The sequence below is a fragment of the Arabidopsis thaliana genome, chromosome 4 (assembly GCF_000001735.4).
Source record: "Arabidopsis thaliana chromosome 4, partial sequence".
Classification (NCBI taxonomy): domain Eukaryota; kingdom Viridiplantae; phylum Streptophyta; class Magnoliopsida; order Brassicales; family Brassicaceae; genus Arabidopsis; species Arabidopsis thaliana.
The window spans coordinates 8,889,462-8,908,260 of record NC_003075.7 but is presented as its reverse complement, the minus strand read 5'-3'; the positions used below and the strand labels follow the sequence as shown (position 1 = coordinate 8,908,260).

General features: G+C 38.3%; 2 protein-coding genes and 1 pseudogene across 15 annotated transcripts; 1 reads left to right on the top strand and 2 right to left on the bottom strand.

Annotated features, from left to right (window-relative positions):
* Window positions 1-1,005: 1,005 nt before the first annotated feature.
* On the top strand, window positions 1,006-8,016 carry AT4G15590 (annotated as a pseudogene; the record flags this gene model as incomplete). The annotated part of the gene is made up of 1 exon: window positions 1,006-8,016.
* A 1,183-nt stretch (window positions 8,017-9,199) lies between these two features.
* MAA3 (P-loop containing nucleoside triphosphate hydrolases superfamily protein) lies at window positions 9,200-15,654 on the bottom strand. Of its 4 annotated transcripts, NM_117648.8 has the most exons (21): window positions 15,595-15,654; window positions 15,111-15,266; window positions 14,875-15,019; window positions 14,534-14,667; window positions 14,179-14,400; window positions 13,715-13,906; window positions 13,587-13,622; window positions 13,108-13,193; window positions 12,948-12,998; window positions 12,593-12,704; window positions 12,388-12,493; window positions 12,210-12,307; window positions 11,870-11,971; window positions 11,686-11,778; window positions 11,282-11,335; window positions 10,945-11,003; window positions 10,754-10,838; window positions 10,195-10,566; window positions 9,898-10,020; window positions 9,691-9,777; window positions 9,200-9,594 (listed from the first exon to the last, which is right to left on the bottom strand). In NM_117648.8, exons 2-21 carry the CDS (start codon window positions 15,216-15,218, stop codon window positions 9,403-9,405), a joined length of 2,457 nt encoding a protein of 818 aa, NP_193292.3. In that variant the 5' UTR covers window positions 15,219-15,266; window positions 15,595-15,654; the 3' UTR covers window positions 9,200-9,402. The 4 variants fall into 4 exon arrangements, with proteins under 4 accessions (NP_193292.3, NP_001329005.1, NP_001329006.1 ...); NM_001341064.1 differs by lacking the exon at window positions 15,595-15,654 and having other exon boundaries at window positions 9,222-9,594; window positions 15,111-15,289; NM_001341063.1 differs by having other exon boundaries at window positions 9,258-9,594; window positions 14,534-15,019.
* A 29-nt stretch (window positions 15,655-15,683) lies between these two features.
* AT4G15563 (F-box-like protein) lies at window positions 15,684-18,050 on the bottom strand. Of its 10 annotated transcripts, none has more exons than NM_001341054.1 (4): window positions 17,273-17,865; window positions 17,012-17,182; window positions 16,263-16,511; window positions 15,695-16,188 (listed from the first exon to the last, which is right to left on the bottom strand). In NM_001341054.1, exons 3-4 carry the CDS (start codon window positions 16,488-16,490, stop codon window positions 15,913-15,915), a joined length of 504 nt encoding a protein of 167 aa, NP_001319952.1. In that variant the 5' UTR covers window positions 16,491-16,511; window positions 17,012-17,182; window positions 17,273-17,865; the 3' UTR covers window positions 15,695-15,912. The 10 variants fall into 10 exon arrangements, with proteins under 10 accessions (NP_001328673.1, NP_001319952.1, NP_001328674.1 ...); NM_001341057.1 differs by having other exon boundaries at window positions 15,735-16,188; window positions 16,263-16,520; window positions 17,012-17,318; window positions 17,412-18,050; NM_001341060.1 differs by having other exon boundaries at window positions 15,735-16,188; window positions 17,012-17,096; window positions 17,273-17,852.
* Between the last annotated feature and the right edge of the window lie 749 nt (window positions 18,051-18,799).

Below are 18,799 nucleotides of genomic sequence, written 5' to 3'. Positions count from 1 at the left end.
GTCTCTCGGTAAGTCGGTTTCACGTAATTAATAAACAAAATTATAATGTTGATGATTCGGTTACATATATCAGATTATAGGTCGTTTAATCCACTTAAATAAAGATAAGTGAGCTTGCAATAATTGAGGAACACTTTTATGCATGAATGAAAAATGATAACTAAAGATACGTGAAAGATTTGTCTAAACAGATTGTTGCTCTATTTGTAAATTAACAACAAGAAAAAAGTAAGATACGTATGGCCATTGGCCATTACTATTTAAAATTCGCCTAAAAAGGAAGTTCACAAAAAAGTATTAAAAATAAAATAAGGCAGCTGTCCTGAATAAACGAAGATCGTTGCCTTGAATATTGAAAGTGTATATGATAAGGCAATGATCACGACAGCGATGATGATTGATTTTGTCTTGCATTCATTTTGTCAAAGTCTTTTGTCCTCCAAAAGTTCAAGCAGATGTGCTTCTTTTTCTATAACTATACGTGTTTATAATTTTATATACACATTGTCAATATGTGTATTAATGCGTATTTAGAGTTTTCTACGGGTGAATCTTGAAATTTTTTATTACTTTCATATTGTGCAAGTTGCGACATCTGAAAGCAGCAGCTGAATAATGAAAATATAGTTCAGAAACCATAAAATATGGTGATTTTGATATTTGCCTTCAATATCAAAGCTTTTACTAATTAAAAAATATATAGTGATCGAAAATTCACTTAATAAAATACAGTTTTATTTTATACCTCATAATTTTATTTTCTGGTACTATAGTGATCATCTATGAAATACAAAATCATAAATCTTAATAATTTAATAAAATACTATTATTATAAACTTACGTACACAATTAAGCATAAAATTACATCTCTTAAGTCTTAATTAACATAATTAAATATAAACTACTTAACATAAAATTATAGAAATAAATTAATTTTAAAATCTGTATTTTTAAAATAATATATCAATGTATTAACTAAATTAAAGCAGGGAAATCAATGTGTTAATGGGAAGCCCTAGCCGCCACGGGGGATTGCGATCTGAGATTCGAGATGAGGAGATAGAGGAGGATGGTCAGCCGCCAGGATTGCAGAGGGTGGATATCAAATCCTTTGTGGAGACTGTTCGGGGTAGTGGTGGTGGGGGAGTTCCGGTGCCGGAGAGTGTGTTAGATGATGATTTTGTGAGGTCACGGATGCGATTGGAATTTCCAGATGGGGTTGACGGCGAACCTGTAATCACAATCGAGAAAGAAGTTTTGGATGCTATGAACGGGTTGTACAAGCAGTGTATGTTGGTGAAAATCCTGGGTCGTCACACCACAATTGAAGTGTTGTCTCGGAAGCTTCGGGATCTATGGAGACCAACGGGAGGGATGTCAGTGTTGGATCTCCCGCGACAGTTCTTCATGGTTAGATTCGAGGTGGAGGAAGACTACATGATGGCATTGACGGGTGGTCCGTGGAGAGTTTTGGGCAGCATTCTAATGGTCCAAGCTTGGTCACCGGAGTTTAATCCATTGAGAGATGTGATAGAGACGACTCCGGTTTGGGTGCGAGTAGCGAATTTGCCAGTTACTTTCTATCATAATGAAATTCTGCTGGGAATTGCAGCAGGATTGGGGAAGCCTATTAAAGTGGACTTGACGACTTTGCGGAAGGAACGAGGCAGGTTTGCTCGTGTGTGTGTTGAAGTGAATCTCAAGAATCCACTTAAAGGAACACTAGTAGTTAACGGAGAAAGGTACTTTGTGTCTTATGAGGGGTTGCAGACTATTTGTTCGTTATGTGGTATCTATGGTCACACAGTGAACAACTGCCCAATGGGGAGAACAACTCAAGGGTCGCAGAGGAGTGAACAGGGAATGGAAATAGTGAGTAGTGCGTCTACACAGAACCAAGATGGGTTTACAGAGGTTAGAAGGGCACGCAACAGAACGCAGGGTCCAAAGCTTGTTTTTTCTGCTGGAGGATCGTTAGATAAACCGAATGTGGAGAGGTTGCAGAATGAAGGGTCAACACCACTGGCGGTAGCGAATAGTTTTGGTGGGCTTGCGGAGTTGACTGATAGGGTGGAGGTTGATCGTCAGGTAGGTGTGGGGGAGGTGGATAAGGAGAATGTGAGGCCACAGAATGGGGGTAATCAGAATCGCAGTGGGGAGCAGAGCTTGGTAATACAGAAAAATAGGAAGGGGGCTCCTGCAACAGGTGGTGTGCGGACAGTGGAGTTGGATAAGAGAGTTGGAGGAAGTAAATTAGGGAAGCACTATGTTGCAAGAGGTAGGATCTCTAAGTCTTTGGCTCCGGGACGTGGTTTGGTGTATGGTCCAACGCGAGGGGATTTAGGTGGAGTATCCCCTGGCAAACGCTTGAGAGTGGAACATGTTAGTGTGGGAAGAGACGGTGGTGTCTTCACGAATGGTAGCGAGCCCAGTGTAGGGGCTAGCTTACTGCAGGTGAATGATCCTCCGAGTTCTTTGGGGGACGGGGTCTCAGCAGAAGGTACCACATTGATGGAGGTCGCTCTTCCGGAGTTGACTGGGACTCCTATTGATGGGGATGGGGCTAAATAATATTTTTCCCCGGCAGTTTTTCGTGTTATTCATATCTTTATGATGAATTGTCTATTGTGGAATTGCCGGGGGCCGAATAAACCCATTTTTAGAAGATCCATAAGATACGTGTTGAAGAAATTTGATACAGATGTGCTGGCTTTATTTGAAACGCATGCTGGTGGAGACAGAGCGGGAAGGATCTGTCAACGGTTGGGGTTCGAGAATCAGTTTAGAGTTGATGCAGTTGGGCAGAGTAGTGGTTTGTGGTTGTTGTGGAGGTCTTCAGTTGGGAATGTGGAGATTGTGTCCTCAACGTCTCAATTTATCCATGCGAAGATTTTGACTGGGTTGGAGAGTGTGCATTTGGTGGTAGTTTATGCTGCTCCATCAGTTAGTCGCCGCAGTGGTTTGTGGAATGAATTACGGGAAGCTGTGAGTGGGTTAGATGGGCCATTGATCATTGGTGGTGACTTTAATACTATCTTACGGGTGGATGAGAGAACATGAGGTAATGGGCAGTTGTCTTCTGACTCTTTGGCATTTGGAGAGTGGATAAATGATCTCTCTCTGATAGACATGGGGTTTAAAGGGAATCGTTTCACTTGGCGTAGGGGGTTGGTGGAAAGTACCTTTGTGGCTAAGCGTTTAGATCGGGTTCTCTTTTGTGCTCACGCAAGGTTGAAGTGGCAAGAGGCTTTGGTTTCTCATCTTCCATTTCTCTCTTCTGACCATGCTCCTTTGTATCTTCAGCTGTGTCCTGCTCAGAATGTAGATGCAAGACGACGTCCGTTCCGATTTGAGGCAGCCTGGTTGAGTCATGAGGGTTTTAAGGAGTTGTTGACAGCTTCATGGGATACGGGTTTGTCCACTCCGGTGGCCTTAAATAGGTTACGATGGCAGCTAAAGAAATGGAACAAGGAGGTCTTTGGCAATATTCATGTGCGTAAGGAGAAAGTGGTGTCAGATCTTAAAGCAGTGCAGGATTTGTTAGAGGTAGTGCAAACCGATGACCTGTTAATGAAAGAGGACACCTTGCTGAAAGAGTTTGATGTGTTGTTGCACCAGGAGGAGACACTGTGGTTTCAAAAATCCAGGGAAAAGCTTCTTGCGTTAGGAGATAGAAACACGACTTTTTTTCATACTTCTACGGTTATTCGGAGACGGAGGAACCGAATAGAGATGTTGAAAGATTCAGAGGATCGATGGGTTACAGAGAAAGAGGCCTTGGAGAAGTTAGCGATGGACTATTATAGAAAGTTGTACTCTCTAGAGGATGTAAGTGTGGTGAGAGGGACTTTGCCTACAGAGGGATTTCCGAGGCTGACTAGAGAGGAAAAGAATAATTTGAACAGGCCGTTTACAAGGGATGAGGTAGTAGTGGCAGTTCGCAGCATGGGGAGGTTTAAAGCGCCTGGTCCAGATGGGTATCAACCGGTGTTTTATCAGCAGTGTTGGGAAACGGTAGGAGAATCTGTTTCCAAGTTTGTGATGGAGTTCTTTGAATCCGGGGTTCTGCCTAAGTCAACAAATGACGTGTTGTTGGTGTTGTTGGCGAAGGTGGCTAAACCAGAGAGGATAACACAATTTCGGCCGGTGAGCTTATGTAATGTGTTGTTCAAGATAATCACGAAGATGATGGTGATTAGACTTAAGAATGTTATTTCTAAGCTTATTGGACCCGCTCAAGCTAGTTTCATTCCGGGCAGACTGAGTTTTGATAACATAGTCGTGGTACAAGAAGCAGTCCACTCTATGAGGAGGAAGAAAGGCCGGAAAGGTTGGATGCTGCTTAAGTTGGATTTGGAGAAAGCTTATGATCGCATTCGTTGGGATTTCTTGGCAGAGACTTTGGAGGCAGCAGGTTTGTCTGAAGGTTGGATCAAGAGAATTATGGAATGTGTAGCTGGTCCGGAAATGAGTTTGTTGTGGAACGGGGAGAAGACAGATTCATTTACGCCGGAGAGAGGGTTAAGGCAAGGAGACCCTATTTCACCTTATCTGTTTGTCCTTTGTATTGAACGGTTGTGCCATCAAATAGAAACCGCGGTGGGAAGGGGTGATTGGAAATCGATTTCGATTTCGCAGGGTGGACCGAAAGTCTCTCATGTGTGCTTTGCAGATGACCTTATTCTTTTTGCAGAGGCATCAGTGGCTCAGGTGCGGGTTATTCGAAAGGTGTTGGAGAGTTTTTGCTTAGCTTCAGGACAGAAAGTAAGCCTGGAGAAATCAAAGATTTTTTTCTCTAATAATGTGAGTCGAGATTTGGAAGGACTTATCACAGCTGAGACTGGGATTGGGTCAACCCGGGAACTGGGCAAATATCTAGGTATGCCGGTTTTGCAGAAGAGGATTAATAAGGATACCTTTGGGGAAGTCCTAGAGAGAGTTTCTTCTCGTTTGTCTGGTTGGAAGAGCAGGTCCTTAAGCTTGGCAGGGAGGATCACGTTGACTAAAGCAGTTTTGATGTCAATTCCAATCCATACTATGAGTTCAATTCTTTTACCAGCTTCGTTGCTTGAGCAGCTGGATAAAGTGTCTCGTAATTTCTTATGGGGGAGTACAGTGGAGAAGAGAAAGCAGCATTTGTTGTCTTGGAAAAAAGTTTGTCGACCTAAGGCGGCTGGTGGGTTGGGTCTGCGGGCTTCAAAAGACATGAATCGGGCTTTATTGGCGAAAGTGGGTTGGAGACTCTTGAATGACAAGGTAAGTCTATGGGCAAGAGTTCTGAGGCGGAAATATAAGGTCACAGATGTTCACGATTCTTCCTGGCTTGTACCGAAAGCTACGTGGTCTTCGACTTGGCGCAGTATTGGGGTTGGTTTGCGTGAGGGAGTGGCGAAGGGGTTAGGATGGGTCCCAGGTGATGGGAAGTCGATCCGGTTTTGGTCTGACAGGTGGATTTTACATGAACCGTTGTGTACTCGGGCTACATGTCTGTTATCACCGGAGGAGTTAAACGCTCGAGTTGAGGAGTTCTGGACTGAAGGTGTGGGCTGGGATATGGTGAAGTTGGGACAGTGCCTGCCAAGAAGCGTGACTGATCGTTTGCATGCGGTAGTAATAAAAGGCGTGCTGGGATTGAGAGATAGAATTTCGTGGCAGGGTACCTCAGATGGAGATTTCACTGTTGGCTCTGCTTATGTGTTGCTAACTCAAGAGGAGGAGTCTAAGCCATGCATGGAGAGTTTCTTCAAACGAATTTGGGGAGTTATTGCGCCGGAAAGGGTAAGAGTGTTTTTGTGGCTTGTCGGGCAGCAGGTAATAATGACAAATGTCGAGAGGGTGAGACGTCACATTGGTGATATTGAAGTTTGTCAAGTGTGTAAGGGTGGTCTTGAATCAATCTTGCATATTCTAAGAGACTGCCCAGCCATGGCAGGAATTTGGGTCCGTCTAGTTCCTCTCCGGGAAAGACAATCCTTTTTTCGAATGTCATTGTTGGAGTGGCTTTATGCGAATCTGGAGGGAACGTCGGGGTCCCGAAAGAGAGATTGGTCGACACTGTTCAGTATGGCGGTATGGTGGGCATGGAAGTGGAGGTGTGGCAATGTTTTTGGTGAGAACGGGAAGTGTAGGGATCGAGTCCGGTTCATCAAAGATATGGCCATAGAGGTCACAAAAGCTCATAACTTGGTGGCTGGCGGGTCGCAGTCGGTGGCAAGGGTCGAGAGGCACATTGCTTGGACGAAGCCGCCTGAGGGTTGGGTGAAGGTCTCTACAGATGGGGCGAGTCGGGGTAACCCAGGGCCGGCTGCCGCTGGTGGAGTGATCCGCGATGAGGATGGTTTGTGGGTTGGGGGGTTTGCACTCCAATTGGCGTTTGTTCGGCTCCGATGGCAGAGTTGTGGGGGGTCTACTATGGTCTACTCATTGCTTGGGATCAAGGTTTTAGGAGAGTCGAGTTGGAGGTGGACTCGGAGTTGGTGGTGGGGTTTCTTCAGTCAGGGATAAGCGAGGCGCATCCGCTGGCATTCCTGGTACGCTTGTGCCATGGCTTACTTTCAAAGGACTGGTTAGTCCGGGTTTCTCATGTGTATAGGGAGGCTAATCGTCTAGCTGACGGATTAGCTAACTATGCGTTTTCACTTCAGTTCGGTTTTCTTTCTTTGTATTCTTGTCCTGATATAGTTCATTCGATTATGTTAGAGGATGCGACTGGGACTGCGTTCCCGCGACATGTACGCTTATAATTTTTTGTAGTTTAGTATCTAATAAATGAGGGGAGACCATTGTCTCCCCCTCTCCTACCAAAAAAAAAAACTAAATTAAAGCAAATCAATTTAATATTTGGGTCGGATTTTAAGATGATGGTCATAGAGTCTAGTATGGATGATACACGATTCAACTTCTTGAGGAACTCAGCAGATGGTTATCACGCATTGTTCGAGAAAAAGCTTGCTCAATTCCGCCTTGCAGATCCTGGTTACGAAGATTATCATCGCAAGTTTGTTGAATGCTACGTTCTGTATCGAAAGGGAGTTACTGATGTTTCGGATGGGATGGATATCAAAGTCTTTCATGCCCCTCCAGAGGTCAGACAAGCAACTATTGTCGACAAAGTGGCATTTCTGGTTTCCAAATATGCGTGGGAGTTTAAGTTATTGGTCATGGGCTCTAATACAAAGGATCCAAGATTCGAATTTCTTATGGCTTCACCTGAAGATCCTATTCAAGTATCTTACCAGAGAAGGCTTAGTCGATACTGTTTTCAGAATCATGATAAAGTTCCTCGACTTGCGCCATATACTCAGTCTAAGCCCAGGGTCCAGTCTCAAAGACTTGTTCTGCCTAATCTTCTACAGTGTAGACTTCTTAAAGGGATGACCTTCACCGAGCTTGATACTGTTAAGGTCACAGCTCAGTTTGTGGCGTGGTATGGGGATGCTTTTCGTGGGAAACTGATGGAAAGAGTGATGATGGACAATCAGTTTGAGTTTATGAAGCAAACTGATTACATGTTCGCTTTCTTCACCGCTTATATGAACACCGTTCTTGAGGGTTTTCTTGAACGTATTCTATGGATCGTGTTCGCGAGCATAAGTGGCTTGAAGGAGGGGAGAATTCTATGATTGAGTGGCATAATTCTGTGTCCAAAGATTTTGTGGAGGATCAAGAGTTGCTACCTAAGCTTGAAATGCCTCCTCCTACACCTCCACAAAAGAGACCAGAGTTGGATGAGTCAGCCCTTGTTCCACTTGAGCCAGAAGACCAGTTTCTTGCCCAACATGAGGGTTTGTCTATTTTCAGGGTGATTTGTGTTCCCGACGGAGGGGAAGTCATTAAGATCACAGTGCAGTCATTGTCTGAAAACGTAGCAAGTTTGAAGGAGAAAATAGCTGAGGTGGTTCAAATTCAAGCAAACAAACAGACGTTAAGGGGGTTAAGAGCGGTTTTAAAGGACAATAATAGGTCACTTGCTTATTACAATGTGAAAGCAGGAGATATTCTAATACTGGACGTGGTCTGAGACAGAGAGATGGACAGGGGACAACAACAAGTTACTTGCTCATTACAAGGAAATGCTTTTGAATCTTTAATACATGTTTAAAACTATCTCTATTGCTCCAACAATGGTTATTAGTTATTAAGTTTTTTTATTCTTGGCAGCTACTTCTTATGGGTCATGGTGAATGAAGCTCTTTTAGAGCAGTTTCGTTTCTCTTCTAAAGTTTTCAATAAATTTTAGTGCTATTACTTGTAAAATATCATTGTTATATCTCATTATTCCAACTTTAATTATTAACTAGATTTTAACCCGCGGTACATCGCAGGGACAATTTATCTTTTTAAAGTTAGTATAATTTTATTTTTTTGCAAATTGTATCTATCTATAATATATTTTTATTTTATAGTTTACAATTGTTATTAAGTAACGTCCTGCCAAATCCGTCCCGCCAAACCCGTCCCGTAAAAAAATCATTTATTTATATTAATGTTGATCTTATTTATGATATGTTTATAAATCATTGTCTAAATATTTTTGTCGATACGGGACGTTGAACCCACACATTTTTTGCCAATTGGTTAATATATGTTCATTTTTAAAATTTTGAATCATAAAATATGACGGAAAAAATTAAGATTTTTTTAAACTCTATATATTATATAATGATGTTAAAAAATTGTGATATATCAAACTTTTTATAAGTTTAAATATTAATAATGTTTTATAAATTTTAAATATATAAATAATAACATTTAAAAATTAATATTTTTGCTTATAAGGTAATGACATAATAACTCTAAAAGCAAAGATTTAGAAGATTTAAATCTTTAATTAAATATTTCCATTAATAAATAATTAATGTCAGTGACATGACATTGTAAATAAGTTCCAATACAAAATTTATTTATTTAAACAAAAAACGTTTAGTAAGAATAATATTTATTTAACAAAAAACTTTGTTTTAAAATATTGTTAACAAATATGTTTATGCTAATTTTAAGGGATTGATTTGAAAATTGTTGAGATTAAATTTGATTTATAATGTGATTGACAATTTAAAGCAAAAATTTAAAGTAAAATTAATTATTTTGGAAAAAAGATTTAATGCTAATGGCATTAGATTGTAAATAAGTCCTAAGTCTAGGATTTATTTGCTAAAATGGCTGCAAAAATGTATATATAGATTTTAGAAATACCATCTTTTTATCCCAAAATGTTTTGCGTGTGTTCTTCAAATATTCAAAACCTATGAGATCATCGATCGTAGCACAAGTAAAGACATTCTTATTACTGTATGTAAACCAAAATAAAACCATACAAATAATAAGTGTAGATATTGTTAGATGTTCAACCACTTCCTGTAATATCAAAGTTCTAACTAATAACGAAAAGGTTTTTAGAGTTTAGTCTTCTCCGGCCATGGCTACATCGTCTTGATCAGCATCACCATCTCCAAAGTCATCATCTCCACCATATGGTGCCACCGGAAGAGATTCGTCTTCATACAACGGTGCATCAGGAATCTCCATGTCCTCTGTCAGTTTCATCGTCTCCAGATTCTCTTCGCTGAAGAAATTGTTCAATGGCTTTGAAACCTACAAGACCACCAAAATCAACACTTTTCTTCTTGATCCCAGTATGTTGCAGCAGTTGACACTTTTAACACAAACGGAAAGAAAGGTTATTTTTACCTTGAATAATCGGTTTCTTTGCTCAGCACTTTCGATAAGGTTTTTCCAAAGTGGATCGCTCTTCAATGTTGCAGCTGAACCAACGACCTGATAAGCAAGTTTCAATGGATAATGGATCAGTGAGATAGAATCAGAGAGAGGGTATATAAATATATGGAGAAAAAGTTAGAGAATCGTTTCTATGAAAGTTTTCTTTATATGCCTTACCAATACTGAAGACTTGGCTCGTGTAATCCCCACATTCATCCGCCGAGAATTAGAGAGAAAACCGATTTGTCCATTTTCGTTAGCTCTGACGCATGAAAATATTGCAACATCCTTCTCCCTTCCCTTTTCATCAAGATGAGGAAAAAAACGAAAAAGAAATGGATGAAAACTTTGGACTGTAAGTACAATTCTACGGTTCAAGTTCTTAGATTAGTATAAAAGCAGAATCTAATGCATTTTAATTTGTTTATGAGCACAATTGATGTTGAACTGTGAGAAAGAGGGTAGAATATTGACCTGGAACCCATCAACAGTGTTGATATCAACCACTTTTTCTGCCTCTGTACCAAACATCTCCTTAAACCGATCTTTGAAAGTTTTTACTTGGTAGTTATACGGTGATATAATAGCTAGCTGAGAACTAGACTTCAGCTCCGGGTACATGGTTACAAGTCTGTGGTAGATGAGAAGAACAAATTCCACCTCGTCTAGATTTACCCGAGAACCAGTTGCTCCTGGATGTTGAGACTCTTTCCCTTCATGTATATCAAAAAAGCAAAATGGACCAAAGCACCGGTATTTATGCCAGTCACGAGTAGTCTGAGCTTCAATGTCAGATCCATCTTCTAGTGCCCCTTCATAGAATTGCTTTGACGGAAAGCTTCTTATCTGATTTTCAGTTAAAAAAATTGTTTGCAGGGTAAAATAAGATGCAATCATTGGAGTAAGAATTAAGCTAACTACAATCTTTGGCTTGGTTTGTGAAATAGGTATCAACTGATGATAATTCTTTAAGAAATCTGATATTCAGTGAGAATCTGTCTTAGGTGGATGCTAGATGAAAGAATGTCCGTACCTCTGGATGCATCCGGTATTGGGTCTTCAACATTTTTACTGGATAGCCAGCCTTTTGAAGTCTCTCGAACATGCTTGTACCGTACCTTCATTATAGAAAGTAAAGACAGCAATCCAATAGTGTCAATACAATATACACGAGAGACATAAACAGATAAAGTGTGGATGCAATGACTGGATTAAAGCACTTACCCAGAATCCTGAGCAACAGTTGAGATTACAGTAGCTGGGAGTTGCTTTGGATCCCCTACCTGATAAAATTAGATTTTACATAAGGATATCCATAGCTACCAAAGTTGCCTTTAACATTAATCATTAACTCATAAACTTATGGTGTTGCGCTTGCCTGTAACATCTACAGTTTCAAGATGCAACTATTTTAACATCTATATTCTTCAATTTCAAAAAAAGTAAGGCATGCTTCATTCTTTGAAGCTACTGATGGTGTGTGTCGAATCATCTACTTATTTTATGTACCCGGAAACTAACTGCAATTTTGATACATGAAGGGTAACCTATTGGATCTTACCAGAAATACTTGTTTGCACCTAGTGGCCAAAGGGATAAGAGTTGCTGGCTCAACCTGGCAAAGTACACAAGAGTAAATTTCATTAGCAATGAACATGGGGAATATAAGCATTAAAAATTTCTCTACCTGCATAAGCTTTTTAAGTTGCGTAGCAAAAACAATTACTTATAAGATACATGACAGACTCTGACTAGGACGAACCAGGATTAAAATTTTCTTTACACTTCAACATAGGTCAGGGCTAACACATGACTCAATTTAATGTAATGACATGCCATGAGAAAGTTTTTAAAAAACAAAGCATTATTATTTCCACTTTAAAGTAAAACCCTCTGACATTTAGAGTGTGTAAACTAAGCAAAAAAAATCGAGCATTAGTCCATATTCTATTGGAAGGGGCTTACAGCTTGCGCAGCTTCATCTATTATAACGACATCGAAACCACGGTTAGATTTAGCAAGAAGTGCAGAGCCACTGAAGCTAAGGGTAGCGAACACCTGAAAGTGCAAAGAAACAGAAGTAGGTGATTCAGGGAAGAAAAATAAAAAAGCTTTGAATTACATTAATACGAAAGTTAAATCCCCATACAATCGCAGCCTCTTCCAAAATTGCAGTGCGGATACTATCTATATCAGTTCCTGTAGTCCCTTGTTTTGGCTTATCGATGGCAGAGCCACGCTTTTGTGCCACCTGCAAAAGAGTGTTGTCAGAACAGTACCCAAAGGCAAGATTTGTCAACAAACTTTGTTATTTCGTTGTTTGTTCTCTACAAGTGTGATTCCTCCGAATGAATATACTTAAACAGACCTTTACTTATCTGAAGACAGATAGATTCCCAGTTGAACATTCTTTAATAAAGTTAAATCAAGCAACCAAAATTAAGCCAGGACGAAAGGCAATCAAACTGTAAAGGAAACTAGATACATACAAGGTGATCCAGTGATACTGACGCAACAGAGTGATGAGCCTTGAGACCAATTCGTACTATTTTGGGTGTATATGTCTGGGCGTTTTCGTCACGAAGACCTGAGAGTGCAGAAACCATAACATATAAGACCATTACCAATTTTCAAATAATGAAATAATGAATTGGATTAACCACATACCCGAACTCAGAAGCCGCAACACAATCTCATCAAGTGCAGAGTTTGATGGAGCACAGACAAGTACACGTAATCTGTACTTCCGACTCGCATTAACCACCTCCGGTTTCTGAACATCAAAAGAGAATCAGAAAAGTGGGGTTACTATATGATAAAAGAAATAAATGTGGGGTTACCATTTGTCTCAGAATAAAATCTTCCGACTTACCAATTCATTTCCTGAGGTTGGAAAGAACCCATCGTCACCATCTTCAGGCATAATAGCATCTCGAGGGTTGACACCCAAAATCCAAGGAGAGGCTCTTCCCCAGTGATTGTATCTGCAGACAAGACATAGTGAAATATGTTCAACAAGAGGGATGTATGGTATGTGATATTTCAGACCAAACTATTGATGCAATGCAATATTATTCCAATTACTCTTAAGTTGCAAGATTTCAAATAAAACACCATATGATATAGATAATAATAACATTTTCGAATCATTATGAACACACATCTGGGTATGCGAGAGAACTGAGTATCGAAATATTTAAAAGATCTTAATGGGAGCAAAATCATACTTTTCCTGGATAGTCATCTGAATACCACGCTTTACTTCATGATCTGTACCCCTATTATAAATAAAAAGGGAATTTCAGAATGCAAAGCATAGTTATAATCTTAACTCGGAGCTGCACATAGTCAAGTGAGTGTCAAAGGATAGCATGTAAGAAATCATACTTAGACTGGACTCTTGCGGGAGTAGCATGCATAATAGCACCAAGTATGCTAAGAATCGTCTGAGTTTTCCCGGTACCTGGAGGACCCTAAAGAAGGATAGACTCATTAGTATCCAAATCATTAGATTAATTCATCTGCTTTTCAATGCAATTTGAAAAACAAGTCTGTTATATCCCTATTGACTGCCAATACAGTTTGACAAAGAAGTTTCTCATATTCATGTAGTCAACAAGATCTAAAAAATGCCAACTTAGAATAATTTTGGTTTTCATCTGCATATTTTTAAAAGGCAATCTTGAGAGTCAAATATAAGACTTTGAGTGCTAGCTCAGTAAGCATGCTGGAGAATTTTAATTTCATGTCAATTGAGGGCTTTCTCATTGAAAATGATTGTGTTTTTGACATGCAATCTTAACATGTAAAAGCTAAGTAATAAGTCCTCAAGAAACAATAAAACAATTATAAGTGGAGAAGTCAACCTGTATTAAGACGAAGGATTTTCTTGATAGACCAACCTGCAAAATTGTATTTTGAAACAAAGAGCCCAAATCTGTGTTAGGGAAACTGTCAAAGTCTCTAAGGAAAGAATTTACAAGGCTAGACTTACATCAATTGCCTCCTTTTGGGATTTGTTAAGGTTTTCGTTAAAGAATTCATTCAGAGGTCCAGATATTTTCCATGCTTCATCTCCAAAACCACAAGATTTTTCTGCTGCAGTGAAGATTAAATCCTTGAAAGGGAGCGAACTAACTGATCGTAGTGCTATATATTCCCGAATAATGGTTGATAAACCACATAACTACAAATTAACAAACCATCCATGAAAGACGCTGTATCAGAGAAGGGAACTATATTATATCTAGAAAGGATATGTATCATGTCAACAACAGTCGCTTAAGTTCATTAAGATTCTAACTAGTATTAAAGTATAAAAGAAAGAGAAAAGAGAAGCCAAGCTAGCATAACACAACCTAAAACTAGACCACATTATTAAGGCTTATCATCCAATTTATGGAAAAAAACAAATGATATAATAACTATACATAGTTGCTGTGTCTCATAACAACTGACCTTTAAACTGAATACCCTTTTGTCAATAGGGCTGGCAGATGATGTAATAAGAGAACGCATATTTGAAAGCGCTTGGATAAATGACTTTGTTCTAGAGGATTTAGTATTCTTGGTTATCTGCACAATGTCTTCAGCTAAATACATCCGAAGACGAAGAAGATTATTTTGACGATGTTCCACTACAGCAAACCCATAAGATGAAGGAAATGAATTCCCTTTAACCTGCAAAAGTTAATCTCTAAGTGAATCCAACATTCGATAATGAAAATTTTATACAAGAAAGTACAAAATCAGAAATGCAAGTCATACAACACCCTCGGAAAATCAAACAAAAACAAAGGAATAGTATATGTACCTCTTCTTTTGATAGCAATAAAAGATCATTTTGAGCAAGATATTCATCCTCCTCATGTTCGTATGTGACTAACAGAAAGTGAAACCCTTCGCCCTCGTTGCACTCCATTACCAATCTCATTTTACACACCGATGCTAAGAGGAAAAAAGACAGAAAAAACCATTTCCACAACCAGAACCAAATACGTTAAAAACTAGTTATCTAAACATAAAACCTTACTACAAGTATACAAATTTAGTTTTAATAGCTGAAAATAACAACTGCCACTTTCTTTCATGATCAATGGATGGACAAAAGTAATAAGAAAAAAGCCAATTGTATTTAAGTTCTATGTATCTAACCTTCTTCACCATCTTTATTCTGCAAAATTTGAGCTTTAACTTCCTCGAAGAGCAATGGTTCAAAAGTCTCGAAATAATCATCAACATCTTTATAAGTATTCTTTACAACATTCAATTTCTCTTTAGAATCCTTTCTATTTTTCCTCTGCATTACATAATACACAGTAAGATAAAAGAAAAACAAATCTCACATTCGCCTAAGAAGAAACGGAGTTTGTTGTATGATGATGAAGTACCTCATTCTCTTTAGTAAGCTGTTTATAGTCCCAACCCAAAATAATGTTATAGAATCGAGTAACAGATGAGGCTTCTTCTTCTTGAAGCTTGCCATTATCGATCGCCATTACACGCTAATCTCTCTTTCTCAACTCCGAAATTCACCTTCACAGATTCTACATGAACATACAAAAAAAAAAACTTTAGCATAAGCATAATGTGATTGTATAATCATCAGTCAAGTAACTTGTTATCATCATCTTTTCCATTATATAGTCTATGGAATTAAAAGCAGAGTTTCGAAATCGAATTACTATGCATCAACCTAATCAAATAGCAGAGCCTTTTCACCAACAGAGAAAATTTCAAATTGAAATTAGGGAATTGAATTTACAGAGAACAACATGTGACTGATATGAGCTAAGAACTCGAGAAGCAATTGGAGAATGTAGACGAGCATATATATATAACGGGAGACCAGAGTTCTGGAGAGAGGATTTTTACCAGTCGGAGAAGAAGAGAAAAGACGGCGGAGAGAGAAAACGGCGGTGTAGCTGTAACCGGAGAAAAGGGTTTAGGACTCAAACTTGTTTAAGATAATTTTGGTAATGGGCCGAAAATATACTAAGGCCCAATATATGAATCCTATAATTTCAGTTTTTTTACCGCGAATTTCTTACAGTTAATTCTCCATACAATCGTTTGCATTTGAATTGCGCGTTGTTATTATTTACTCGAACTTCAATACTGTTTCAATATCACATGTTTAATCACATTCATTGAATCCAATTCAACTTGTAATCCTCGAATCCTTGAAACAGTTTAGTAGTTTCTGATGGTGCTACTGCTGCAAGGTGCACAGGCAAGATCAACGGTTGAGATACAAACACGTAGAACTTCGTGAACAACTCCTCGTTGAAGCACTCGTAGAACCGTTTCTTCTTTCCCTGTTACAACATCGACTAGAGAGACCTGACGCGACACGATGTCGTCTCTCATTCGACTCCCACCTGACCATCGACCTAACGTTAACCATTTCACCCAAACTAGCTGCTCTGAGATTCCACATTGCCTTAGCACATCCACGACTTGCTCTCGCTGCAGAAAGAAAATGTTAAAGAAGTTAGAAAATGTTCCGAAAGGCCGGTCGACTTTCTCTGGGAGTAACTAACCCGCGGTTTCAAGTGTTGTATGCAGTAAATGAGTCCAATGAGGTTGAGCAGCACACTTAAGTTTGGTTTGAAGAAAAATAACTCCACATCTTGAAATCCAAACCGCATCGAGCTCATGGTTTCAACCGCGTGCAGATATATACCTGCCTCTAAAGACAACGTAGCAGGAGACTTAGTCACATATTTAATCACCTCGGAAGCTCTTGATGCCATTTCCTTGTGTTGCATCACATAAAATCTTCTCCATTCCTACAAAAGCTTTAAAATAGACTATTCATGAAACCTGTAATAGACCTCAAAGTAATGCTAACGCAACAACAAAGAATTTTAGTCTCTGCCACAACAACAAATTATAAACAAGCAAAGTCTAACTGCAAGTTGAGATATATAAACGATTATGATGACCATGTCCAATTCCAACTATCACCTCTTCAAGAAAAAAGTCTCAAGCTTTCTATAATCCAACTATCCACAATTAAAGCAGATAATATCAAGAATCACATCACCTTCAATATGCCTCAGTAATTTGTTTCTCCAAGACAGAACAATTGTTAAATATCTCAACTAAACAATTGTTCTCTACCATGTCAATCAAACATCATCCATCTAATGAGAACCAATTCATCATAAATAGAATTCAATTCAACAACAAACAAACTCACTATCCTACAAAAATGGCCAAAATCTAAAACAACTCAGAAACTTGAATTTGAAAGAAACAAGAATCCATGGAACTGTCTCATTTCTACCTGAGAATTTTCATTGGTTTGGGTTTAAAGAAACAGAGTATTGTCTCCATCAGATTCAAATGAGGACAATAAAGGCCATCTTTGCCTAAACAGAGGTTCCCATAAGATATCAGAACCACATAACTCTCTCCAAAACGTAGAACAGCTACTTAATGCACAAAGATCAATCACCTATTCATCAAATAGCACACAATTTACCAAGAAGTAGCATCACAATAAAAAAAAAACTGAAGAATTAGTAAAAAAAATACAAGCAAAAACCTGAAGAGAAGAGCCGATCTTCAGGATTATGTCTTGAGGGAGAGAGCTACAAGAAAAAAATCGAATTGTATCCATATTTTTTTTTTATCAATTCTAAATTTTCCTTTGATGTCTTTGGTTTCTAGAGAGAACACGTTACCGTATGACTATTTACAATGTGAAGGAGCTGCTGCTGCTGCTGATGATGATGATGATGACAATGACAATGACTCACCACATAAAAAATATACCTTGTTGATGTTGACTCAAACAACAAAAAGAGACAAAATTAACCGAACAGACAAAAACGTCAATTTTTGGTTATTTCTTCTTTCTCTGTAGGCCATGAACTTCGAAGACGGCTTGTGCCCAGATCAGATTTATATGCCCAATCTCATAAGAACTCATCTTCTCCAGAGGATAACCAAGAAAAAGCTCTTCTTTGGTAGACTTTGGTGGATGCCTGTAAGTTGTTCGATGATATGCCTGAGAGAAAGATAATCACTTAGAAAACTCAGTTATTGAGACTTGTTAATTGCAGCATCTGCAAAATTTTGATCACTAGACCAAATGCCCAACGTTGATCACTTTTTAATAATAAATTATGACATAACGCGTTTAGAACTAACAAATAAGCTAATTACATATAGCATTGACTTTTGATAATACTGTCAATATTAACTTATTAAGCCATTGACTTTTTATAAAACTGTCAAAACTTCTAGTTCTATACCTTGAAGAGTGCTTAAAAGCATAGAAATATTTCTTTACAAAACATATATGAAGAGCTTTACAAAAGAGTTATTCCAAGACTACTTAATACTTATAGACTCACACTAACAAAGAATATATATTTTTTTGTTAAAGAAACTAACAAAGAATATTAAGATCTTAGAGAAATTCCATAAAAAAAAATATACTAACAACCTCTTGGTTTTCGTAAACATACATGAACTTTTTGTGTGCCGAGAAATATACGAACTATCACTTCACTTACTATAATGATATGGGGTTAAATGGTTCAATCTAGATCTAAACTAGTTAGATGAGTCAAGTAATCATGTAAATTCATTTTTTAACAGCAAATGAATATATGAGATCATAACGAGTTTATACAATACATAAACAAATCAAATATAACCATTTGAACACAATTTTAATAAAATAATGAAAGTAACCATGCTTTTCAAACGCAAGCTTTACGGACTAACAAATAGCGTATGTACTTGTAAATGACTATTATTTTCCCGGTGAAATTTCAAAAAATCATTCTCATCACAAAACCTCGTCAAAGATATCTTTAATTAATTTTATTTATTAAATATTAAACTTAAAAAAATTAAAACCAATAAAAATATGACATTTTATTTTAAGAATGCCTTCAATAGAGGTCTTAAGTGTCTTGCTAGCGACATTTTTGTTTCTCTTTTTCGATGAGTGTCTTTAATCTACTATTATAAAATTAAGAAAGACACCCTATTTAGCATCAATAGAGGTGCTCTAATGTCTTTGGCATAACCTTTGAATTTAATTATATTCCCAAGTTAA

Bases quoted from the DNA above. Each gene is read 5' to 3' on its own strand.
- MAA3 (NM_117648.8), bottom strand. From the start codon at position 15,218: ATGGCGATCGATAATGGCAAGCTTCAAGAAGAAGAAGCCTCATCTGTT. The intron at 12,705-12,947 runs GTATGATTTTGC...TCTTGTCTGCAG, and splicing joins CAGATGACTATCCAGGAAAA to ATACAATCACTGGGGAAGAG. The intron at 11,004-11,281 runs GTAAGATCCAAT...TAATTTTATCAG, and splicing joins GGTGCAAACAAGTATTTCTG to GTAGGGGATCCAAAGCAACT.
- AT4G15563 (NM_001341061.1), bottom strand. From the start codon at position 17,347: ATGGATACAATTCGATTTTTTTCTTGTAGCTCTCTCCCTCAAGACATA. The intron at 16,512-17,272 runs GTTTTTGCTTGT...AAGCTTTTGTAG, and splicing joins AGATCGGCTCTTCTCTTCAG to GAATGGAGAAGATTTTATGT. The intron at 16,189-16,262 runs GTTAGTTACTCC...TTCTTTCTGCAG, and splicing joins TACAACACTTGAAACCGCGG to CGAGAGCAAGTCGTGGATGT.